The sequence below is a fragment of the Emydura macquarii genome, unplaced genomic scaffold, assembly GCF_026122565.2.
Source record: "Emydura macquarii macquarii isolate MOO-44397 ecotype Brisbane River unplaced genomic scaffold, CSIRO-AGI_Emac_v2 contig_2205, whole genome shotgun sequence".
Classification (NCBI taxonomy): domain Eukaryota; kingdom Metazoa; phylum Chordata; order Testudines; family Chelidae; genus Emydura; species Emydura macquarii.
In genome coordinates, this window is record NW_027132342.1 from 19,942,577 (window position 1) to 19,968,598 (window position 26,022).

The 26,022-nt window shown below is 48.5% G+C and overlaps 2 protein-coding genes across 2 annotated transcripts in view; one reads left to right on the top strand and one right to left on the bottom strand.

Annotated features, from left to right (window-relative positions):
• Positions 1 to 11,275, bottom strand: part of LOC137160483 (probable DNA double-strand break repair Rad50 ATPase) — a 31,043-nt gene extending 19,768 nt beyond the window's left edge. Inside the window, exons 1-2 of the mRNA XM_067559052.1 lie at positions 11,135 to 11,275; positions 10,587 to 10,652 (exon numbers count right to left, since the gene is read on the bottom strand). Of these exons, the coding sequence (XP_067415153.1) occupies positions 10,587 to 10,652; positions 11,135 to 11,169 (101 nt within the window). The 5' untranslated portion in view covers positions 11,170 to 11,275. The remainder of the gene's footprint in view (positions 1 to 10,586; positions 10,653 to 11,134) is intronic.
• A 1,852-nt stretch (positions 11,276 to 13,127) lies between these two features.
• Positions 13,128 to 25,472, top strand: LOC137160484 (heat shock 70 kDa protein 12A-like). The gene is made up of 4 exons (XM_067559054.1): positions 13,128 to 13,415; positions 15,581 to 15,805; positions 16,513 to 16,684; positions 23,838 to 25,472. Exons 1-4 carry the CDS (start codon positions 13,128 to 13,130, stop codon positions 24,884 to 24,886), a joined length of 1,734 nt encoding a protein of 577 aa, XP_067415155.1. The 3' UTR covers positions 24,887 to 25,472.
• Positions 25,473 to 26,022: the final 550 nt, after the last annotated feature.

Here is a 26,022-nt window from a genome sequence, read left to right on the forward strand (position 1 = left end):
TTCCTGGAGCCGCTTCACACTGTGTAATGCTGTTTTTGGGCTCAGGCAACCAGAGTCAATTGGTGAGAAAGGACTGATCTGCAGACCTGTGATTACCAGCAGTAACGAGAGAATTTCAGGATGACAAATTTTTTCTGGAAACATGTGCTGAACTAGCCCTGGAGCTATAGCGGCAGCATAATGTAAGGGGTCTATTAGGCCCCTTACTGAAACTTAGTGGGTCTTTTTGGTTGGCATCTCCTGAGGAAGCAGGACCCTGAAACCGACAGCCCACAGGGCCAGTGGAGAGAGGCCTACGCGTAAGGCCAGCCTGATTGACAGGGCGGGCAGGGAAACGCGACCACCCCAGAGGCCTCGCAGGCCGGACTGGGAAGCGGAATCAAGACCCCAACTGGGGCCAACGATGTGGAGAAGGGCTCTGCCTGGGGGCATGTGGCCACCACCAGAACAAGTGTCTGATTCTCTACATCCTTGCAATGCAGACAGGCAGGAGGCCTGCAACATGTGAGAAACAGACTATGAATGTCCCTTACACTCCAGAGATGCTGTGTGTGGTGTATAGCATGTCCAGGATGGCGGCCTTCATGGCCCAATAGTCCTGTGCCTCATCGTCTGCGAGGGCCTGGGAGGCCACCTGGGGAATCCCCATCAGCTAGGGGGCCAAAAGGACGGCCCACTGGTCCAGGGACCAACCCGCAGCACAGGCCACACGTTTGAAAGTCGTCAGAAAGGCCTCGGGTCGTCTTCGAGCCCCAACTTCGTGAGGCGAAGCGGTAGCAGGAGCCTCGGCGTCGTTATTGGGCCCCAGCAAGGCACCCAGCTGCTGCACATACTGCTGCTGCAGCTCCTGCTGCTGGGCCCCCAGGTCCCGGATCAATTGCTGTTGTTGCGTTCCCAGCATTTGGAGCAGCTGTTGCTGTAGCTGGGCCACTTGCTGTTGCTATTGGTGGTCAGCCCACCACTTCATGAATTTCTCGAACTCCAGGGTCTCGTCTGCCACCGGCTTCTAGTGGCCAGTGGGTCATCCTAGTGGGCAGCCCCCACTTTCATCAGGGGGTGAAGCATGCCTGGATTTTCCACCATGTGTAGGCTGGCGACTCGGCCCAGCAGGGGCATCGCAACCCTTCCTCAGGCCCAGGCTCCGAGGAAGGCCACCGCGCCTTGTTCTAAGGCAAAACAAGAAGCTAGTGTGTTGCAAGTCTTTAGCCCCTGGCCCCCAGGCGGGGCGGGGCTGGCAAGTTGTCTATAGCCCCCGACTCTCAAACGGGGAGGTGCTAGCAAAGCAGTATGTAGCCCCTGGCCCTCAGGCAGGGCGGGGCAAGCAAAGTAGTCTATAGACCCTGGGCGTCACGCAGGATGGGGCAGCCAAGTAGTCTATAGCCCCTGGCCCTCAAGTGGACGGGGCAGGCAAGGAGTCTCTGGCCCCACTGCTCAGTATCCTCTGTGGCAGTAGGTTCAGAGGAGACAAGCACTCCCGGGGTGGCTAGGAAGGGGGGGAGGGGGATGTAGGCCCACCTGACTCCACTGTGTCCCAGCCCAGGGTCCTATCAGTGGCAAAGGGGCTCTGCCACTGGGTCAGCGGGGCTCCAGCCGCAACACGCTGACACTGGTGTGACCCCAAACTCAGCCAAACTATAGTCGGCTGTCCCTGGGCTACTTCCTCCCACCCTGAACTCGGGTTCCTGGAGCCAGGGGTCTTCCTCCGAGTCGCTGGGGTAGACAGCTAGTGGGAGTCCCACTAGTCTCTCACCATCGGCTGGCGGCAGGTCTGGGAACTCCTTGAGGCCATCAGTGGATGGCAGCTCCTCCAGGTCCCAGGGTCCCAGTGGGTCCTCTGGCACACCGGGCTCAGGCAGCTCCAGTGGGTCCCTGGCGATGGGCAGCTCCTCTAGGTCAGGGCCGGCCTTGGGGTATTTCTGCCAGTCAGCGGTCTCTGGTAGCTCTTCCCAGTCACTAGGGCCCAGCAGCCCTTTCCAGTCACTACGGTCCTGCAGTCCTGGCAGGCCTTGGAGGCTCCGGTCGGTGGGGTGTTTGCTCTGCACAGCCAAGGGGTCCGGGTCAGGCCCAAACTGCAGCCTCGGGGAAGGCACGTCCTTCTCCGGCAGCAGCTTCCCCCTGACTGAGCTGCTAGGCTGGCCTTTTCTACTTCCCCTTCCTGTCTTGGCCCCACTCTTCTGCTCCCGGGGTATTTGGCTGCAGGGTCCTGATCTGCCCAGCAGGGGTGTCGTGACCCTTCCTCGGGCCCAGGCTACAAGGAAGGCCACAACATCTTCCTACACACATTCTTGAAATGAGACGGACTCTTCTGCTCGGCGCTGAGGCTTCCAGGAGTGGTGCTGATGGCTGGCCAACCGTCGAGCACCAGAGATCAGGTGGGGGTTCCAGCCTAGACCCCCATGCTACACCTATTCCAATTGGTACTAGTTTCCCTTCTGGGACAGCCTAAACAGGTGAAACCCAGTCTGATTGGAGGAGCTCTCAGAGGGGTCACATGACCCACTTCCAGTCAGGTGTCCATCTTGACCCAGAAGTAATATCCCAGAGAGGGCCATAAAGTAACCGTTGGGCGGGGCTAGAAGGGTTAGGGGGTGGGACCTGAGGGGTCAAGGTCGGGGCTAACATACGATTGATTGTAGGGCCCTTGTACTATTGTTATTGAACCCACCTGAAATATAACCTCATTCTTTTTAATCCACCCAACCACTCTCCCTGCTGCTGAACACTTCCCCCAATATAAATGTCCCTTGGAAGTTAAGGGTTAAGCAAAAATATAAAATTTAATATGAAAATGTCAAATATAAAAATATAACAGAGAACGGGCAACTTCACCCTGACTGTGATATTGTGACTTGGGTAGGGCCTCAGGTAGAGACTGTAAAGTAAAATGAAGAGACCCTCAGTACCCTGCCCTTCCCTCACTAGCTAAAACATGTATCTGTGACGCTGGCTGGATTAGGGGGGCCCTTGAGGTGTATTCAGGAGCTCCAATTACTCCCTTCTACACCAATCTTGCGTTGGGGGTGTCAGGCTGGCTAGATTGGGGGGGTGACATTTATTATGTGGTTTAACATCAATATGTCAAAATCATAGTAATTCATGTGAGATATGCCAGGTCAGGTACTGTTAGAAAGGCTATAATGTGCTAAATAAAGACGATAATGTTTATGTTCATGTGTTATATGTGTAATGGAAGTTATGGATATGGTTGATATATCTGTATTTCAAATTGTGCTGAGTCTGGGTGACACCCCAGACAGGATGGCTGCAGCACTAGCCTGCTTAATGGCCCATTAAGAAATTCACAGGTACAAGAGGCCCAGGGGGAGAAGCCAGAGATATACCTGATGAGTCACCAGGACTTACTCATGTGACTCTGGGCTCCATTTTATTCCTGTAAAATTCCACAAGCAGCATGGCCAAGGCCAAAGGACATAAAAGGCAGCTGCACAACATCCATTTTGTCTTTAGTCTCCAGCCTTCCTCTGGATCAACTCATCTAAAACTGAACTGAACTGAAGCTGTGAAACAAAGGACTGAGACCCATCCAGGTACTGGATGTACACCAGAGGGATTATACAAGCCTGCAAACTCCACAATTCTTCTAGAAATCTGATATATATGGACTTTCAAATCATTTGTATGTATCTGATTGATTTGATCCTTTAACACTTGTCTTATAGTTTGTTTCTTTCTTTTTATAATAAACCTTTACTTTTATTTACTAAAGAATTGGCTGGCAGCGTGGTATTTTGGGTAAGATCCAAATTTATATTGATCTGGTACTGTGGCTGATCCTTTGGGGTCAGGAGAAACCTTTTTGGTAAAGAGCATAGAGTTTTAAATAACTGATCTCTTTACTGGACCTAGTGGCTGATTGGGAGCCAGAGACTGAAATGCAGTAAAGGGGGCTGTGTATATTTGCATTTTGGCTTCTTGATAACCAGTGTGGGGAATCAGAAGCACTGTTTGTGGCTGGATAGGAAGTCTGACTTCAGTGTCACCCCCCAGTGCTGGGAGAATCTGCTCTCCTTTTAGAGCCTGCCCTGACCTTGGCATTTTCAGGTGGCTATCCTAGGCACGGATGGGTCACAGTATTGACAGAGCAAAGGTATCCAAGACCAAACGTATTGATTATACTGACTTACAATGCCTACCACTGTAGCAAGCACTAAACAAATTCTATGAAATTTATGGTGGAAGCAACAGTCAAAAACACTGCTGCTGTTGCCACCACCAATATTTGCAGCTAGATGGTAAAAGGATCAAAGATGTCAGCCAAAATTGTTTCACCTCTGTCACACTGTCTGGATAAGGGGGGCCCCTGAGGTGTATTCAGGAGCTCTGATTACTCCTTTCTACACCTGTCTCGCGTTGGGGGTGTCACGCGGGCTGGCTTGAGTGGCGGGAGATTTAGTACATTGTGTGACATCAGTATGTCAGAATCATGATAATTCATGTGAGATATATCATGTCTGGTACTGTTAGAAGGGATATATCATGCTGAGTAAGATAATACTTATGTTCATGTATTATATGTAAAATGGAAGTTATGGATGTATTTGATATTTCTGTATGTCAATTTGGGCTGGCTGGGACACACCCCAGACAGAGAGGCGGCAAGACAATAGCCTGCTTAATGGCCCATTAAGACACTCACAGAGGCAAGGGGCCCAGGAAGAAACCCCAGGCATGCCTGAAGAGTTACCAGGATTGGCCCATGTGACTCTGAACTCCATTTTAGTTCTTGTGACTTTCCATAGGCCGCATGGCCCGGGACAGAAGATATATAAGATCAAACCACAGAATCCATTTTGCCTTTGTTCCTGTTCAGTTACTGACATACACCTGCCTCTGGATCAATTCATTTTGCAACTGAACTGAAGGACTTAGACCCATCCAGGTGTTGGATGTATACCAGAGGAACTATACAAGCCTGCAACTCCACATTTCTTCTAGAAACCTGATGTATATGGACTTTCAATCATTTGTATGTATCTGATTTGTTTTGACCCTTTAACATTTCTCTTATGGTTTATTTCTTTCTTTTTACAATAAACCTTTAGTTTTAGTTACTAAAGGATTGGCTGGCAGTGTGGTATTTTAGGTAAGAGCCAAACTTATATTGAACTGGTACTGTGGCTGACCCCTTGGGGTCAGAGGGAACCTTTTTAGTAAAGAGCATAGAGTTTCAATAACTGGTCTCTTTCCTGGTCCTAGTGCTAATTTGGGAGCCAGAAGCTGAAATGCAGTAAAGGGGGCTGTGTGCATTTGTATACTGGCTTCTGTGGGGATTCAGAAGTGCAGTTTGTGGCTGGTTGGGAAGTCTGGCTTTAGTGCCCCCCACCAATGCTGGGAGAATCTGCTCTCCATTTACAGCCTGTCCTGACCTTGGCATTTTCAGGTGGCTGTCCTGGGCACGGACGGGTCACAACCTCCACCACCGCCTCCAAAAAGACAAAGGCTGTTGTGTTGTGCCCTGGAGCCTGTCACACTGGGCTCTGGCAGAGTCATTCCAAAAGGCATTTAAAACAGCTTTTTTTCCCTCCTCTTCCCAAATTGGTTAGAGATGATTATCACAACTAGAAAGTGAAAGCAGACAGTTCCTGTAATGTAAGGCTGCTTCTGTTAACTCTACACAGCATCAATAATGCACTAGCTGCTTTGCTGACAATTGGCAGAGAATCAGAGAGGGAAAAACCACGGTCATTTAAGCCCATTCCTAGCCAACACAGCATTGCTCCCTGTGGTTTATCTCCCCAAGTTTTGGGGAGGGACAGGCAGAGAAGATGGGAGAACTGTGATTCCTTTTGTAATTGGTGTGACAGGAGAATGGCAGAGTCGTATGTAGTATGGTAGGCCACATGACGGAGAGACTGCCATTGACTGGCTGGATTGCACTTACAAGAGTCAGAAACCATCTTCCAAACCCATGTCCTAGTTGGGGCATTTACCCAAACCCTTGAACCTGGAAGTTTTGAAATCACTGTTTGGAAACATTTATTTTCCTGAACAGGGCTGATAATCAGGATATGGATTATTCCTATTTCATATCAGCCAATTCAGATTGTTTTGTTCTTTCTTTGTTGTGTAGCTAGTAAGCTACTAGCCCTTGGGATAGTAAGAGTGAAAGACTCACCTTAAAAATCTCTATCTGAGCTACAGAGAAGACGTTTACCAATCCAAGAGTCGGGTGAGTAAATATAAGGCCTGCGAAGGGGGTTCCATTTTCAGACAGGTCTGTGAAATTCACAGTATTAAAAGACACACCGCTGAGTTCTGTGTTGTACTGTCCACTTCTTCCATGGGGCTGGGATTCTCCAGACCCCAAGGATTTTCCTGTCCAGCTCCTCCCTTTTATTCCTCCTCCTTTCTCCCTCAAAGGACAGGTCTATACTTAAAAGCCTGCAGCAGTGCAAGCAGCTGTAGTGCTGTGGTGAAGCTGCTACTACGTGGAGAGGAGAAATCCACCTCTACAAGAGGCAGTAGCTATGTCGATGGGAGAAGCCCTCCCCAGAGAGGCGCTTTGTTAGTGTAATTGCATCACATGTAGGGTGTGGATTCTTCACACCCCTCAGCAACATAGTTTAAATACCAATGTAAGTTTGTAGTGTACACCTGGCTGCATGTTGTGGAAAATGTCTCTGGCTGAGGTGGTCTAGATTCTTCACCCTTTGCACCCTGTTCATGCCACACCTTCTATCAGCCAGAAGGGGCTAATGGAGAATGTGTATCTGGCCTCTATGCTACAAAATTTACTGTTTGTTGCTTCTTCAGAATCCACCCATTAGGGCTGTGTGGCTTATAGAGGAAAGAATCCCAAGTGCTAACATAGAGCATGTGGACAAGAAAGATGTGGAGGACAGGATGCCATTAAACTTTCTGTGGCCAGTACTGGCACATGGGAGACAAGTACTTAGGAAGGGTGTACTTTATGATTAAATGCAAGGCTGTTTGGAGTCAGATTATATTGCTATGTCATAAAACAATTTTTAAAAAAGTGAAAGAGCAGCCTTGCAGTTTGTGTCATTTTTATTCTGGGTATGTCTAGGTTTTAGCTTTTGTAGCATATACTTCTGGAAGAGGATGTGAGAGAGAGCCTTTTTGGTGCCAGCTGACAAAGGATTCGCTGATTTATAACAGCAACAACTAAGGGGTCTGGCAAGCTCACTGTACCTTGTACTCCGCTTTCATAGTAGTTATCCATGAAGAATGCCGTGAGAGGTCTCAAGTGAAAGCCAGAAGTCACACTGGTCGTTAATACGGTTGTGAAATGTATGTACAGATACTATGTGAGGAGTAATGTGTGTGCACTGAAAATATGTCTAGATTCGCTGTCCAATATGAGTCGCCAACCAAAGAGAATAGCAGGTTTTCTTCCAGACAGGAGACAATATGCATATCTCTGCCAAAATGTAAATGAAGCTTTGTAAGCTAACACAACGGAAGCCTCATCTAAACAGGAACTCAAGCGAGACATGTGAAGGTTACCTAGGAAGGTGGTGAAATCTCTTCCACATACTTCCAAAACAACACCACAGTGCAAAAATCATTCCACCACTGCCACCTTTCCCCAGAGGTTAAAAGTTGCACAATTTCAGGCCTAGGACCCAAAATAAGAGCAATATGCATCCCTGATAATATTATCTCAGGTGTTTGCATTTGTATGGGATGCCTTTCTGGCTGCTTAAACCACTGAGCAAATCTCTACACTTCAGCCTCCCTCCTATCACTAAAGTTTTCTCCTTATTCTCACATATGTTGTGCAAAATATAACATGCTGCTCTCATCTTCAGGATGTTTTTTTCCACTGCTCCCAATCCATTGAACAAACAGCATCAGTGCCCTTTCAGATGGCCAAATGCATGCTCCTTTGGCATTCTGCAACTACTAAGATGGTAGTAAAACAGTTCCTTCCTTCTGTCCAAGTGGCCTGTGAATGGCTTTATTAACCAAGGAAGCAAAGGATGAGGAGGGTCTTCCAGGATAATCAGAGCAACCTCCGCACCATTACTGTCCACAGCATTCCCGAGGGCAAACAGCCCTTTGTCCATTAAGGTAAATAGAACTGAGTTCTGAAAGACCCTAGCATCCTGGGCCCTTCCAGACCACTCTGCATTTATGGCTGTAAGCCTGCCATGATGGTCACTTGGAACACTAGGGAGAAATACCCCTTTTTGTTTGTAAATTCTGTTCTCTAACTGGGGGAGATGGGACAAATAATAGGCATGTGGGTCCCGATACAGTTTGAGAACCCCAGGCATGCACAGCCATCAATACACCTTCCCCATTAACCATTACCCAGCTTTTAACCTGGTGCAACAGTATCTTATCCATGGCATCACACACCTGCATGACAATGGCCCTAAAGGTTGATCTCCCCATGCTGAATTGGTTGGCCATGGATTAGTAACATTCAGGGATTGCCATCTGCCGGATGGCCATGGCGACCCACTTCTCCATAGGTATACAGCATGTTAGTGTAAGTGGGGGAATGGTCCCGTTATTGTGGGGAACTTTCCTGGCTCATCCACTACTCCAGTGAAGTTGGCTAGCAAAAGGATCTGCGTCCTTGCTCCCAATCGCTTTACCCAGAGGCCTGCCTGACCTTGAGGGCTCCCCTTCCACTCTCCAGTGTGGCGGAGTCCCCGTAACCCTGACAAGGCTGGGCCCAGGATTCATGGGGGCCTGGACCCCCAATCTTGCTGTGGTCACTTAGGGCAGTGGCTTGGGTGTCTCCACTCCGGGCTACTCTCTCTGCACTGGACGCTTCCCTGACCCTCTAATCATTGCATATAGTTCAAAGCAGATGCAATTTATTAAACAGCAGTCAATTAGAAAAATAAAGAAAAGAGGAGAAATGTTAAACGAAAATACCTAAGGCTATATATCAACCCCGAAACCTTCCAGTGCCAGTTCCGGGGGAAGGAGTATCCACCCAGGGCCCATCCTCAGGCTGTGGCCCAGGAGCTCAAGGATGTCTGCTGGCGCTGGTTCCAGCCTTGGCAGAACAAGTTGCGCTGGAACAGTTTTTACACATCCTACCCACCCAAGGACGTGGGTAATGAGGCATCACCCCACCACTCTGACCAGAGCCATGAGAATCCAGCCGCTCCAACTGGCCCTGAGCCTGGGCGGATGAACCCCAGAGGGTCAGCCCCACACCCATCATTGCAAGTCACCCGGCCTCGCCAGACCAGGAGCCAGGCTGCAGTCGGCCCCAAATCCAGGTAGCCCTTGGACCCCCTCTGGAATCCCAGGTGCGCCAACCGCGGACTGGAAGGACCGGCCCTGGGAGACCCCAGGGAGCATGGAGCCATGCTTTACACGTGGCCAGATGGGACATCTGCAACTCCAATGCACCACGATGGACTGCTCCCTCAGCTTGGTCTATGCCAGGGAGGGGCAAGCCCGGGGGCTGATCACCCCGAAAACCACGATCACGGTCGGCCTAGTGGGAAGGCACTTGGAGGCCCTGGTCAACTCTGGGTGTGGCCAAAACCTCATTATGCAAGGGTTGGTCCCCGAAGATGGACGGGTTCTCAGCAGGTCGGCCTTAGATGCATTCATGGGGATCTGAAGATCTACCCCACACTCTCCATCCCCCTGACCATTGGGCAGGTCACCTGGGTGCTCCGAGTGGGGCTGGCACCATGCCTACCGTACCCTGTTATTTTAGGCCGGGACTGGCCGGACTTCACTGGGGTTCTACAGAGAATAGGCTGCTGAGGAGCCCTGGGAGAGGTGACCCAGGAAGAGGGAACCACAGATGGCCATGAGCCTCGTCCCGAAGATGACCGTTTGGATCCCGCCGAGGACCTCCCCGGCGACATGGGGGCCCAGGAGGGAGAGACCTGTCCGGCAACAACTGACCCTCACAACAACTGACCCAGGGGAGCCTGGGGATGATTTCTGTCGGGATCAATGGGAAGACCCCACCCTCAGCTGCGCCTATGATCAACTGGCTGCCATAGACGGGGTGGTAACCGACCCCCAATGGGCCGCACAGTGGCCACAGTTTGAGCTACGCCACGACTGGCTGTATCGAGTGGAGCGGGACTCCCCAACCAGGACCTCCCCACGCGTTAGTTGGTAATGCCCTGGGCCCATCAGAGAGCTTGAGATTGGCATATGCCAGTACTGGCCACAGAAAGTTTAATGACATCCTGTCCTCCACGTCTTTCTTGCCCACATGCACTATGTAAGCTCTTGGGATTCTTTCCTCTGTGCAACACTGCTTGTCCCTCCCTCCCGAAAATCCCCTTTCCCTGAGCACTGAAGCTGTGCTACTGTCTTCAAGCACCTTCATGAATTTTGTTAAAAATGTTGTTTGTAGAATCCCAACAAGTTCAAAGAAGACAAGTTAAAAGGTACTAGACAGATGGGAGGAGGGGGACTGGCCACATGAAGAGGCAATTCACAGAAGAGCAACAAAAATACAAAATACTCACTTCTGATTGAAGCCTTCTGTAAATTTGGTATGGGGGAAAACCCACCTTGAAAGGTACAAGACTTCTTTGGTAGGGTAGATACTTGAGAAAAAATCACAATATTTTTCACTGTCATCTAGGTTTAACTCTCCCACTTACCTGAGCCGTTCTTCCAAAACCTGTAGTCGTTTCTCTGAGCTTTCAAATCGAGCATTCATTTTCCTTCTGTCGGGCAGACCATGATGCAAAGGAAATAGAGTTAATAAAACTTCCCTAACATAACAACAGCTGCAAAAGCTAAAGGCCCTCCCAAAATTCTTAGTCAGCCCTTCAGCAAAAAAGCTAAACAGCCAAGACTTATGTGGCTAAAAACATATCTGTCTGGCTTGGTGGCCATGGCTCAGCCTTGCCAGGGGGGAACCTTGTGATGATCTTAGGTACCCTCTCTCTGTCTCTTTCTCTAGGAGTCAGTGCCAAGGAATGGTGCAAAGACAGAGCACTGAGCGTCTTGTCTGGAAACAAGAAGGGCCACACATTCTCCCTCCAACCAAAGAAGAGGCTGGTGTCTCAATAAAAGGCTGGTGTCTCAAGGAGGGCAAAAGAAAATAATGGTGTGACGCTCAGGGATCAATTAGGAACATAAGCAATTGTTTGGCCCTTGGGGTCGGAGTCTAAAATGGAATAAAATTTCAGATCACCAAACTTACCGGAGTTTATCTTCGCATGTCACCCGTTGTTCCATCTTGGTTCCATTCAAATTTGGGAGCACACCTTGTGGAGCCTCCCTTTCACCTCTGTGGGGCACAGATGTATCAGGGATGACAGATAACTCCTTAGAAGCCGTCCCATCATAACCGTGGCAACACCAACACCACTTTCTAAACAGTAAACCCATCCCACCAAAGAAAAAAAAAAAGAGGAAATTATTAAAATCTTTAAAAAAAAAAAATTCTCTTAAGCAACATTTTTACCCAAAAATGGAAAAGTTCCAGAAACTCCATGAAATCCACTAGAGATTGCACTATTGCCACAGATTTTATGTGAAAGATGCTCAGATACTACTATGATGATAAAACCCTAAGATAGAAAGATTTATGATAGTAATAATCACTACAGCATGATGAACTGGGCAAGATAAAATAAAAAGTCAGTCTGATATTGGATGCCAGTGCCCTGTGGAAGATGGTCTTTGATTAACGTTTTTATAGCTGCTAGAAAGATGCAGAAGAGAGTGGGTGCCAGAACACAACCTTGCTTTACACCAGTTTGGATAGCAAAGGGCTCCGAGGCAGAGCAACTGCCCAGGATGGGGGCAGTCATCTGATCCTGCAGGAGATCTGACACCCTCCAGCCCTGCCCATATAAAACATGAAGGAGCCAGGCGACAGTGGCAACCACAAGTGAAGTCTGTAATTCTCTTCTAGGGTTCAGAGATGATGAAACAAAGCATGAGGCTGAAGCCCATGATACCCCTCAGTGGAACTGTAGCTTTAATACCCCCACTGGCCCATAAACTGTAGTTCAATATTAACAAAAGGAGCAGTTCCCTGGCTCTTCACTGGGTGTCATTGCTGTTGAAAATATCCCTTTTGAAATAGAAAAGGGATCCAAACTGTGCAGCTTGAGCATCCTCCATCTGTGTAATGATCCGACCCAAAATTCCAGATCCAAATACCCCCAAATTTTAGGGGAAGTCCAGCTTTGGATCTGAACTTGGCAGCTCTGCTCCATCTATAGTTAAGACTTACCTCATAAACACCTACAGGCCAAGCTTTAGCAGCTGAACATGGGATGATTCAGAATGCCTGTGTGTGTGCGTGAGGTTTATCTCAAATAAGCAGAAAAGGGCAAATTAAGCAGTGGTCAATGAAAAATCCAACACTGTTCTCCCCTCACAGCATGTGCGGAAACAATTGTTTTGCAGTGAAAACACTTTAAGAAAAATGGTATTTTTCCAGCCAGGGGAAAATCAAGGAACTTTAAATTTTCATACAGGGGGAGGATAGAGGGAGTGCAGAATTTTGTCATTTTGGTTGCAAATATCAGCGTTAGTCATTCTGGATTGAAATTTGCAAATGTTAGTTAAAAAAAAAAAAAGAGACAATCCCTGTCTGCAAATGCTGATAACAGGAAGAACTCTGCCTGAGAGTTTCACAGCTATTTTAAAACAGAAACTTAGAGCTGCTATTCAATATGCTGGGATTACAGAGTGAATTCCCATTACCCAACATACCTGCAGGTCTCTTCTGAATTCCTGCTTCTGTCAGCTAGTGAAGCCTCCTGCCAAGCTCTGCCTGGTGCATTTGGCTGCATGCTTCTAATGAAAATAGCAAATGTCTCTTTCAAACAGGAGAGGATAGAGAGGTCGAGTGGAACTAGATCCACAGGAACGTGGGGAACAGCTCCCAATATCAGGCACTTTCTTGCTTGCACAAACAAGCAGGGAAAGCAGCCCTAGCTAGGCATTGGGGCTCTCAAGATCCATTGTATCTCAAAACCTCAATAGAATTAGGCTGGCTGATCCCTCCCTGGAGAATTTATGTAGAGATCCCTGGCTCCCACCCCCTTAACAGAGTCTGCTGCCCACCCAGCCAATCGAAAAGGAAGGTTAGGGTTTCATACTGGTATGTTAACTGCAAAACTGTTTCACTATTGCAGAGTAGCCTGTTCTAACAAGCTTTATAGGTGTCTTTCCTTTTCATGATCATAGCAAGCAAGTCCTTGTTCATTGTTGCCATTGATTTCGGCACATCTTACAGTGGCTACTGCTTTTCTCTTGCGACACACATGGATCAAATTCGGCAGGAGTTCTGGGGAGCGGAGCATGGACTGAGGACTGCGAAGACCCCAACGTGCATCCTCTTCAATGAAAAGCATGAGTTTAAGATGTTTGGCTATGATGCCGTCATGAAATACAGCAGACTCCCCTCAAGTGAAGCTCACAAATGGTACTACTTCCACCACTTCAAGATGGAGCTGTATAACAAGGTAACAAGAGCAATCTCTACAGAGCAACCAATGCAGAAAAGAGCAGGGAATGTGCTTAAGCCTTAAGGGGCTGGAGGAATTGACTTATGAGAAAGGATGAAGAAACGTGTGTAGGTTGGTTAAACAAAGGTAACTTAATAAACTACCTAGAAGTAGCTGAAGGGTGTGAAGACCAAGGAGGGAGGAGAATTGTTTAGGGTGACTCAAGAGCTAAAACTAATGTCTGGTCTCTACTAGGGAATTGAGTCATCACTGAAAAATTTGCAGCAGGTCCCTTTCTGAGTTAGTACTGAAAATATATAAATGCTAATGTAGACATGGACAGGGACATTTTCAATACCATTTCTGAAAGCATGACTGAGACTTACCAACAGCTATTGTGAAAACAAGCCTAACAGTTTTGTTTAAAAAGTGTTATTCAAAAGTATGCGTAATACAGGTTGTAAATGTTTGTGTATGTATTAAGTAAAGAAATAAATTGTACGTTGGTTCTCTCTAAGGCTGACTGGCAGCTGTTAAGAAAATGCTATTCTCTTGCAGTGGGCTTTGGGAATTTTGTGGGGTTTGTACAAAATTTGTGTAAAGCTGCCTGCAGTTACTCAAGAGTGAGAGTAGCAATCCCAGAGCAGAGTGTTTGGAAGCAGGACATAACCCAAATTGGTTTTGAGTTCTATCCTTAGATTTTACCAGCCAGTTATCAAGTGTAAACTCCTCAGGCACTATAACAGCCTCAACATGGAGTCACAGACAGTCCACTTGGATACTTCAATCTGTCTCGCCACCCTGATGAACACACTTTTGTGATAGCTGGCCCCTTATACCAAGGGTCTCAGCAATATTCCTCTGGAGCAATATTCAGGTTACTCCAAGTCCCAAAAGACCAGTCAATTGCACCTTACACCAAATACATCATTTGTAGCTGATCCTATAATAAATTTTATAAAGAATAAGTGGGAAAAGGAAACAGAGTTATTTACAAGGTTAAAGCAGATAAACGTATATGCACAAATGAATTACAATCTTATATTTCAAAAAGTAGTAAAAGCTTCTTCAATAAGCAAGCACTATATGTCCATTAGGGCTGATCCATATAAGCACTGGGGATGCCTAATAAACCTTGCCCTCCAGAGTCCAAGCAGCATAAAGTTCCTTCTTGTTAGATTTCCCTCCTCCTCCCTTGTGCTCTGAACGGCAAACTCAGGGGATGGGAGGAATCCACTTGCATGACTCCTATTCATGGGGAAGACGGTACAACAACAAACATCTTTTGTCCTCCTTATGACCCCACACTAGTCCATCCAGTGTTAATGGCTTTTTCCTGATGGGCAGCACATAACACCTTCTGTTAGAGATCAGCACTTCACACCAGTTAATGTTTCTCTCCTGTCTGGTAATTTACATAGTCCCAGAGGCTTACACTACAACCATTCAAATATTACCATACAGTATTGGATACAAGTGTTATAAGTGAGATTAATGCATGCAGTAGCTCACAGGCATTCACTGAAGCCTAAACACATTCTTATCATTCTAATATCTATTTTAGCAATATTAACGCACAGGTGAGCCAAACCAATTCCAGCTATGTATTTGTCAGTGTTCAGCTGAGACATGGCGACATTGGCATTAACTGGCACCTTGTCTGCCACCGTCAAGAGTTTGGTCCAGGGGGAACAGTTTGCTTTAATAGCCACATTAATATTTTACTTAACAAGTCATTCACAGATTTTGAGGCAGCTAGCAATCAGAATTTTTTTAGCAACTGCACCTCCTAGACTTAGGATGCAGTGAGCTATACTCTATAGAGCTAATCTGCTTACTTAGATTGTAACATCTCTGGGACAGGAACCATCGCTTTGTTCTGTTTGTCCAGCACCTAGCACAAAGGGACCATGGTCTATGAATAGGGCTCCTAGGCATGACTGTAACCCATTGATGAGTGTGTTACAGGTCCCCCTCTGCGCCAATCCCCAGAGGATGAGTTGTTACAGAGAAGCAGTAGTATCTTGTGCTTTTGGCTCTGGAGGCCCCCAGTTCAAGTCTGGTGTGTTGGCCGAGCTGGGAGCAGGGAGCTGAGCTTGTAACCCACCCAGCACTGGGTTACGCTACCACAATACAAATAAATGTAAAGAAATAAAAATTTGTTGTTTTGTTCTCATTTCTAGAAAATCACTGCCAACCTGAAACTGGAAGCAGATAATGGAAAGAAGTTTCCAGCCCTAAAAGTATTCTCAGAAAGTCTGCGTTACATGAAGGACCATGCTCTGAACACCATAGGGGAAACCTCATACCAAGCTATCTATGACACTGAGGACATAACCTGGGTCATTACTGTTCCAGCCATATGGGATATTTCCGCCAGGCAGTTCATGCGACTGGCAGCTAAAGAGGTAAAGTGAATCATAGACTCACTGCCTCTGAAATTCTCCAGAAATTTCATTGTTGTGCAGTGTTCACCATTTAAACAAACCTTATTTTAAAACTTGCTCAACCATAGGAGTGAGGTGGGGTTGAAGATTTTTTTCTGCATCAGGGTGCTCAATCTGGAGGTCACAGGTGCTCTGCCCTTTCTATACTGCTAAATTAGAGGAGGAACCTGAATAGATCTTGCCTAGACAGGAGAAGGGTTCCAGTATAGGAAAGGTTGAGAACCGCTCTTCCGCTTGCTACAAATTACTACAAGCACTGACAAAATGATCTACTGGCTTAGACGCTTCTCTGAATGAGAATAGTACCTGTAGTGAGAGTAGCTGGAATAGAGATTACAGGGACTATGTATCTTCATGAGTCATGGCATAAACTAATGCTGTCTGGAATCACGTAGAAATTCCCCTCCCAGCACACACACAGTTATAGCATTGCACAGAAGTTGTCCATGAGTGTGGGGTGGAGGTTTCACCTTACTCTGAATCATCTGGCTCTAGTCACAGCTGAGAACAGAGTAGCTGGAACAGACCATTATTCCAAATAGGCCAGCCCAATGTTCCTGGGATTAGAAGAACCTGGCCAACATATTGCACTCACGCTGCATCTCAGATGTGGGAAGCCAGGCTCTCACCACCATTCCTGTTATGATCACTTTCTCTCGCGATTGTAGGCAGGACTCATCACTGACATGTTTTCTGAGAAGCTCATCATCGCCTTAGAACCAGAGGCTGCTGCAATCTGGTGCAAGCAGCTCCCACGGGAAGGGTTTGTGGCAGAAGGTGCTGATAGACAAAAGTTTGAAGAGTCACCTGGGACCCAGTTTGTCGTCGTTGATTGTGGAGGTAACCTTTCCCCCTCTTAAACAGATATCATCTCTGCTACATGCAGTTTGTCTGTTCTGTAGCTGCAGACCCTTCTGGCATAGAAAGCAAGGGACTGAGCTCTGTACTGAACTCTGATCCCCCATGCTGTGCTTGCACTGGGTTCTTTGACTTCTACCTGAAAGAGCAGGCACCCGAGGGTTGGTCTACATAGGGGGTGTAGTCTGTACTAAGTTGAATGAGTGCGGATTAAAAAAGCCTGGTACACAACACAAACTCATAAAGCACATTAACTCCCTATTTACAGCAAATTCTGGAGTCCTCTTTCAAAGTGTACTATGTTGGAAGCAAATTGAGTTAGCGTGGACTACTATTCAGCTGCATGCAATGCTGCACCACTTTGGCCTCCTCCAACTGCTGTTCTTCATTGCTTTGCCAGCCTGACCACATGCCTCGAGCAGCCATGGTGAGAGCCTTGATCTCATCATCATCTGGGAAGAAGTGACACTGCAGGCAGCTCTTGTGGCCAGCTATGGTAATAAGAAGCTGTCAGTAAGAATGGCTGGGACAGCACTGTCATTAGCAGAGACACTGCAGAGTAAAATAGGGATATGCAAAAGCTATTCCTGGAGGCAATGCACAGACAGAAGGCTTGGCTGGAACACATGCTGCTATTAGGCCCTCAGATAGTGCAGTGCTCCCAACCAGGACCCAGGCATATTTTGGAGCCCCTAGATAATACAGGGAACTGGGAACACCAGCAGATGGTCCCTGCTCTAGCTCCACAGTCATGCCTCCAGAGGCCATTCCCCTCCCCAGCACCAGTCCCAGCCCACGGTAGCAAAATCACCACTCCGTGGGAGCCCAGCTTCTTTAATTTCTTCTTATTGTTTTGGTGTAAAATGGAAATTTAGTGCTGATGAAAGACAGACATCCCTGTGAGATAGAAATCCGTGTTTCTTGCAGAACAAATTCCGCATGGGCAGTAGCAATGCAAGCTTCCCACAGATACCCCACTCTCAACATTATGCCTCAACTCTGCCATAAAGCGTGGGCATCACAAGATGTCTGTTTTCACACCTGTTCAGCTCTGACATCTCAGTAAACTACCCAGAAGGGACTTAGCGCCGCCTGGGATGTGGGCACTTGTCCATTGGGTACTAGATTGAGACCTACATTTCATTTCATACTGGCCACTGAACATCCAACAGAAGGTATTATCTCTCAGCTGCTACCAACTTTGGGCTGGGTTTGAATAAATTATTAGACCTCAGCAATATGCTTGGTATTGTACAGCATGCAGAAATTAAGGGCTGTGTGTGGCTCTTGATGGGGCATCTGCCTGGCATCCCTCGGTCCAGTGCTTCCCTCAGCGGTCAGCCCTCGCCGTAACCTATAGCCTCGGCTAGGGCCCGTGGGGTCTTCACTCCTTCTCCGGGGAGAGCTTTGGCCGTCCCAGCTGCGACCGGTGGGGGGTGTACGAGCCCGCCCTCTACTTCAGACACCAGCCTAGCGACCCTGATGGCAGCATCCCCCCACTGCTGGTGCGCCTAAACTGTTACAGTCTTTTCCCTGGGCTGCTTCCCCACACTGCCTTTCCCAGGCTTTAGTAGCCACCCTCCTGGCTTCCTTCTACCGTGGTTCTGTCCCCTTAGTTTGCTCCTCTGCTTCTTACAGCTCCTGACTCCTCACTCTCACAGCTCCAAACTCCCACAGCACTCTGACTGGAGCAAGAGCTTTTAATAGGTCTTAGGCGGGCCCTTAATTAGCCCCAGGCGGCCTCATTAGCCTAAGGTTACCCCTTCCCAGCTGGCCAGGAACAAGGCTCTGACCAATCTGAGGCTTACATATCTGCCTTCAGGGACTCTCTCATAGCCACTTGGCCATACCTTATCACCCCCACCCCCTCCGCTCAACACCGCAGGGTTGGGCTACTTGGGTCGCAAAACAGTGTGCTCTAGATAGACTATCTGCGTTGCCATGTTTGCTGCCAGCCCTGTGCTGTACCCAGAAGTGGAATGGTTGTAGTGCTAGGAACCATCTGGTCAGCCGTGCATTCTTTTCCTTATTCTGGTGCATCCATTGGAGGGGGGCGTGGTCTGTGACGAGGGTGAATTGCCACCCCAGTAAGTAGTAGTGGAGGCTTTCCATTGCCCATTTCACGGCAAGGCACTGCTTTTCTACCACCGCGTATTTTTGTTCCCTGGGGAGAAGCTTGCAGCTTAGGTATAAGACGGGGTGTTCCTCCTCTCCCACCATCTGGGATAGAACTGCCCCCAGCCTGACGTCAGAGGCATCAGTTTCCAGGATAAATTCTTTCTCAGAGTCTGGGGCCTATCAGGATGGGGTTGCTGCAGAGGGCAGATCTGAGATCTGCGAAGGCTTCCTCAGCCGCTTCCGTCCATTTTACTATATCTGGGCCCCGGGCTTTTATCAGGTCTGTTGGGGGTTGGCTCTAGTGGCGAAGTGGGGAATGAACCTCCTATAGTATTCCACGATGCCCAGAAATGTTCTGACCTGTTTTTTCCAGATTGGCCAGGGCCAGTGCTATATTGCTTCCAGCTTGTTTAGCTGAGGCTTTACTACGCTGCTCCCCACAATGTACCCCAGAATCTGGCTTCTGCCAGTCCTATTGTGCATTTAGCAGGGTTAGCAAGCAGTAAGGCCAGCCTTCCGCAAAGCATCGAGGACTGCTCCTACCTTCTGCAGGTGCGTCTCCAGTCTGGGGTGTGTATAATCACATTATCCAAGTATGCAACTGTGTACTCGGCATGTGGATGTAATAATTTGTCCATCAGCCGTTGGAAGGTGGCTGGGGCTCCGCGTAGCCCAAAAGGGAGGACTGTGTATTGGAATAGCCCCTTGGGGGTGGAAAAAGCAGTTTTTTCCTTGGCGTCTTTTGCAAATGGGATCTGCCAATATCCTTTAGTGAGGTCCAGGGTGGTCAGGAATCGTGCTTTCCCCAATTGGTCGACCAGCTCATCTATCCACAGTATGGGGTACGCATCAAACTGGGACACCTTGTTTAATCTTCGAAAGTCATTGCAAAACCTCATGGTGCCATCCAGTTTGGGTACCAGCACGATTGGGCTGGACCACTGGCTATGTGATTCTTCGATAACTCCCAGCTCTATGATCCCCCTGACCTCTGCCCTGATCTCTTCCCTTTTTGCCTCTGGTATGCTGTAGGGTTTTATTGTCACCTTGGCCCCAGGGTTTGTGGTGATATGATGGTAGGCTTCCATGGTCCGGCCCAGTTGGCTGGAGAACACATCTTAATTGCATTCTATCAGCTGGGTGACTTCAGGCTGTTGTTCTGTGATCAATTCGTCAGACATTCGCACATCTTCACGGGGACCATCTCCCTGGGGCGGCAGCTCGAGTGGTTACGCAAGCCTCCCTATCTTGCCAGGCTTCAGTAGACTGATGTGGTAGATTCGCTCCTGCATTCGGCGCCCTGCCTGCCGTACCTTATAATCCACTTCTCCTATGGCTTCTATGATTTCATAAGGCCCCTGCCACTTGGGCAAGAGTTTGCTCTCGGTTGTGGGCACGAGTACCATTATCCGGTCTCCAGGTTGGAATTTCCGGATCTTCGCCTGGTAGTTATAGTACAACTGTTGGGCTGCCTGTGCTTTCTCTAGGTGCTCCCGCACTATAGGGGCAACCCAAGCAATCTGGTCCCTCATCTGTATCACATGCTCTACTACGTTCTTCCCTGGGTTGGGCTGCTCCTCCCATTCCTCTTTAGCAATGTCTAGTATGCCGCAGGGGTGGCGGCCGTATAGCAGCTCGAATGGGGAGAACCCTGTGGATGCCTGGGGAACCTCCCGTATGGCGAACATTAGGTAGGGGAGCAGGGCATCCCAGTCCTTTCCATCTTGACTTACCACCTTCCTTATCATACTCTTGAGTGTTTTACTGAAGCGTTCCACCTGGCCATCAGTCTGGGGGTGGTAGACCGAGGTTCGTATGGACTGGATGTGGAGCAGTGTGTATAAGTCCTTCATCAGGTTCGACATGAAAGGGGTCCCTTGGTCCATTACGATTTCCTTGGATATGCCTACCCTTGAGAAGATCCAGAGCAACTCTTTTGCTGTCACCTTGGATGTTGCGCTCCGGAGGAGCACAGCCTCTGGGTATCTAGTGGCATAGTCTAAGATGAGTATATGTTGATGGCCCCTGGCTGACTTCCCAAGGAGACCTACTAGGTCCATAACTATCTGCTCAAATGGGAGCTCTATGATAGGCAGCAGCACGAGAGGAGCCCTCAGGTGGGGTTGGGGACTGTGCAGTTGACACGCTGGGCAGGAGACGCAGTAGCGCCGGACCTTAGCATGTATTCCCGGCCAAAACAAACATCGTAGGACCCAATCCAGGATTTTCTTCACCCCTAGGTGCCCCCAGAAAAAGTGTCTATGTGCCAGATCTAATACTGCACTCTGGTGCTTCTGAGGCACCAGGAGCTGTCTTACCTCTTGCCCTTGTACCTGCTCTATTCTGTATAGAAAGTCCCTCCTTATTATGAAGTAGGGCCCCAGGCCCTTGGTTTTTCCCTCTACAGCTAACCCATTCACTTCAATCACCGCCTTCTTGGCATTGTCATATTGGGGATCGTTCGACTGGTCTCTGCCGAATGTCTGTCGAGCGGGGCCGACCTGGCCAAGCCCTAGGGAGCCCGCTTCGGCTCCGACCCCGAGCTCAGTGTCACTGGGGCTGAGACTAGCCTCTGGTTCATCCCGCATTTGAGTAGATTCCCCCTCCTTAGCCCTAGCTTCTCTTCCCATGAGGGCGGCTCTCTGGTTCTGGGCCAAGATCTTGGTCCTTAAGGCCTTGTCTGCCCTTCTCTGTTGTCGGGTCTTCTGGGTTTCCTGGAGGTAGAAAACAACTCTGAGGCAAATTCTGTGAAAACTGGGGTCTGGTTACTCGTGGTGGTGGTTATAGTGGTTCTGACCACCCCCCCTCCTCCGGTGGGAGGAGGCTTCCAAACCCAGGGAAGTCTTGGCCTATCAGGACAGAGTAGGGAGCTTTGGGACCACCCCAGCTGCCACCTTGGTAGTGTTCCCCAGGACTTCAATCTGGACCTGGATGGTTGGGTAGTAGCTAATGGACCCATATACGCATGTGATCCCAGTGTGCTTGGCCTGAGCTAGCTGGTGTTGTTTTACCAGTTTCCCGGAGACCAGCATGACCACTCTCCCAGAGTCAACCAGGGCAACTGTCTCCACCCCGTTCAGCCTAACTGATCAGGTGTACCTGTGGGGAATCAGTGCAACTCCCACCAAATGGATCAGGGTGCATGGGCCTGTATATTCTCCCAGACTACACTGTGTGCGCTCCTCTGTGTTAGGACAATGGGCAGCAATGTGTCTTAGCTCCCCACACGTATAGCACCTATACCTTGCTCTGGGTGGGTCCCTAACTTTTGGGATGCTTGGCCAGCTCCTCTGGCCTTCCCTGCCCAGGTCCCCCAGTCCCCTCATGGCGTCTGGCTGCTCCCCGGCATCCTTATTACCTGCCCAGGTTCGGCTAGGGTCCTCAGGCGGCCGGGCCCGTGGGGTCGGACGGGTCTCAGGAAACAACGGGGTTCATCCCGGGGGTGTCGTGAGAGCTCCCTGGCCTTGAGTCACCTTTCCACCAGCCCAACTAATTCATCATAGAAGGAGGGGCTGTTCTGGCCTATCCAAGCTCGCAGGTCCAGGAACAGCCCCCTCATGTACCAGTCCATTACCGGGAGTTCTAGTATCTGCTTCGTGTTATGGGTCTCCAGCTGCAGCCACTTCCGTGAGAGGTGGATCAGGTCGAACAGCTGGGATCACGGGGGCTTGGCCAGTAGTGGAATTTCTGGGCCCTCATGGCTGTCGTTATTCCAGATCTGGCCAAAATCTGAGCCTTCAGCTGTGTGTACTCAGCAGTTGCTTCAGGGGCCATATCATAATACGCCTTCTGGGCCTCTCCGCACAAGAACGGAGCGATACTGGCCTACTTGTCTCGGGGCCAGACTTCCCATACGACCGTCCGCTCAAATGCCAGGAGGTACACTTCTATGTCATCTCCCACAGTCATCTTTTGGAGGTAGCTTGTAGCCCTTGGGGCATGCGGCCTGTCATGGGCCTGGGCCCCTGTGGTCAGGGCCTTCAGCTGGGCCACTATCTCCTGTAGTATAGCCCGGTCCTGAGTGACCTGATTCATTAACAGTTGGTTCGTCTCTTGCTGTACCCGCACTGCTTCTTGTTGGGTGGCCGCCTGGACACTGGTAGCTTCTTGCTGGGCTGCCATGGCCTGCATCAAGGCCTTGATCATGTCCTCCATGTGGATGGGCAGGCAGGCTGGCTGCTGCGCTGATGAGATCCCTCTCCTGACAACAGTTGTGGTGTGGCGCTTGATGGGGCGTCCGCCCAGTGCCCCTGAGTCTGGCGCTTCCCTCAGCAGTCAGCCCTCACCATAGCCTATAGCCCTGGCTGGGGCCGGTGTGGTCTTCACCCCTTCTCTAGGGAGAGCTTTGGCTGTCCCAGCTGTGGCTGGTGGGGGGTGTATGAGCCCGCCCTCTACTTTGGACACCAGCCCAGGGACCCTGATGGCAGCAGCTCCCCGCTGCTGGTGCACCTAAACTGTTACAGTCCCCACGCTGCCCTTCCTGGGCTTTAGTAGCCACCCTCCTGGTAGTAGAAGCTTCCCGCTACCGTGGTTCTGTCCCCCTAGTCCACTCCTACTTCTGGTTGTCGCTCTGCTTCCTTCAGCTCCTGGCTCCCTATTCTCACAGCTCCAAACTCCCACAGCATTCTGACTGGAGCAAGAGCTTTTAATAGGTCTTGGGCGGGTCCTTAATTAGCCCCAGGCAGTCTCCTTAGCCTAAGGTTATCCCTTCCCAGCTGGCCGGGAACAAGGCTCTGACCAATCTGAGGTTTATATATCTGCCTTCAGTGACTCTCATAGACACTTGGCCATACCTTATCATAGGGCCCCTGGAACTGGAACGATTATTACCCAAAGAATGGGCAGCGCTGCATCCAAATTTGCAGAGCTCACTGCCAGTCGTGAGGGTTTTGGGTTTTTTAGAACTTTTTTAAAGATATGGATGTCGTTACTTGTTAGCAGCCTTTTATTCAGCTAAAATTAAGGCAATAACTTCTTTTTAAAAATTAACTAATTTTACTCATTTTTGGATGCTTAGGTGGTACAATAGACATCACAGTGCACGAAATCCAAAAGAACCGATCCTTGAGAGAGTTACACAAGGCATCAGGAGGTGGATGGGGAGGCAACAGAGTGGATGAAAACTTCAGAGAGTTCCTGAAGGAGATATTCCAAGAGGGAGTATGGGACGAATATGCACAGAATCACCCAACGGAATGCCATCAAATGATGTATAACTTTGGCCTTCAGAAAAGCTCTTCCACAAGAGAGGAGGTCTACATACATTGCTACAACAACCTAACAAAGGTGGCAGAACGCAAGCAAAAAGACATCTCCCTATTCTTTGAGGGTGTGAAAGGAGCTCTGTGGTGCGATGGGACTATCATGATTACACATGAGAAAATGAAGAGCTTTTTCGCTTACAGTGTCAGAAAAACCATTGGTGCCTTGCAGGAAATCCTCAGCAAGCCTGAGCTAGCCAAGGTCCAATATATTTTACTTGTTGGGGGCTTTGCTTCCAGCATCATCCTGAGGCAGGAGATCTATCAGACCTTTAGTGAGCAGTACCATATCCTGTGTCCACGGGAAGCTCAGGGCGCTATTGCAAAGGGGGCTGTTTTATTTGGGAACAATCCACAAATTGTTGCCTCGAGAATCAGTGCTCTGACATATGGAGTAAAGATAACTCTGGACTTTAATACTGCTGTCCATGATATACAGAAAAAGAGAGTCTCAAAAATTGATAATTACATATATTGCACAGATGTCTTCAAGAAGTTGGTGGGAAATGGGGATTTGGTAGAAATAGACAAGGCTGCCAGTTATACTTTCATTCCCACGGAACCAGACCAAACAAGTGTGAGTTTTTGTTTCTATTGCACAGAAAAAGAGGATGCAAATTATGTAGATGAGGAAGGGATGAAAAAGCTAGGCTCCTGTATTGTGCCAATGCCAAACACGGAGCTGGGGAGAAAGCGCCAGCTGAGACTGGATATTAAATTTGGGCTAACAGAATTTAAAGCCACAGGTACTGATGTTACATCTGGTGAAAGTCGGGTGGTAATGATAGATTTTTTAACTGTGTAAAGGTTCTATCGTTCAAGGAGAAATAAGAAGAGCAGGAGGCTTGGATGACTCAAGGGACTATAGAGTTCAGTCAGAACATTTGAGCTGCCACAGTGGAACGGACAAGAGCGCCATACAGCCTAGAGTAGTAATTCACTTCTTGCCACACTAGGAAAAACCAATAGTCTGTCTAGTCTGATAATCCTGCTTCCTCCCATACCAGACAAGTCACCCATTCAGTCTGATATTCCGCTGCCTGCCAGTCTCACTGGACCAAGAGTTGTCTAGTTCAGTATTCTGCCTCCTCCCATGCTAGATTAGACCAATGGTGCAATAGCAAGTCCAGCATCCTGCATGCTACAATACCATGTCCACGTAGTCCACTATAATTACCCATATCCCACTAGATTGGACCTCTTAGCCATCTAGCCTGGTATCTGGTTTGCTGCCATGCCATACCAGACCAGACCAATCGTCTCTCTAGTCCAGTATTTTTCCTGCAGCCATATCTTCTTATGCTGTGATCTTGTCAGATCTCATTTTCTGAAGACTGTTTAATTCTGCGTGTTGTGATTTTACTGTTTTATGACGAATGTTCAAATATATTATTGCGTTTTTAAAAAGAATCAGAGAAAGTGTAATGAAGCAATATTTTGCCTCAGGGAAATTATGTTAAAGCAATCATGGAACCATAGGATTGGAAGGGACCTTGAGAGGTCATCTAGCCTAGTCCCTTATACTCTTGGCAGGACTAAGTATTAACTTAAATTATGTATTTTAAGTACTAACTAAATATAGGTGTATTGAACAGGTTTGAAAGACAAAAAACCAAGCTCTGAACTATCAAACATGGACAATTACAAAGTGTTACGAATTTTGGGGCTTGTAGATGTGAAATTGTGGGAGTGTAGTGATAATTGAACTAGCTCATTTCAGTGAATTGGCATCACTAATTGAATAGATATTCATGGGCAGATTGTACCATACAGCTCTGAATAATGCTGCTACTGGAAACCCCATTGGGGCACTAGCAATCTCTGGTTAGGGGAGCACAGGGACTCAACTGTCTCAGGTTCCTGCATGCACCCTGCTTTCCTCTATGAAAGGGCCAAGCAGTCTGGCCCTAGCTAATCTGATGTTACTAAGGAAATGGAGGT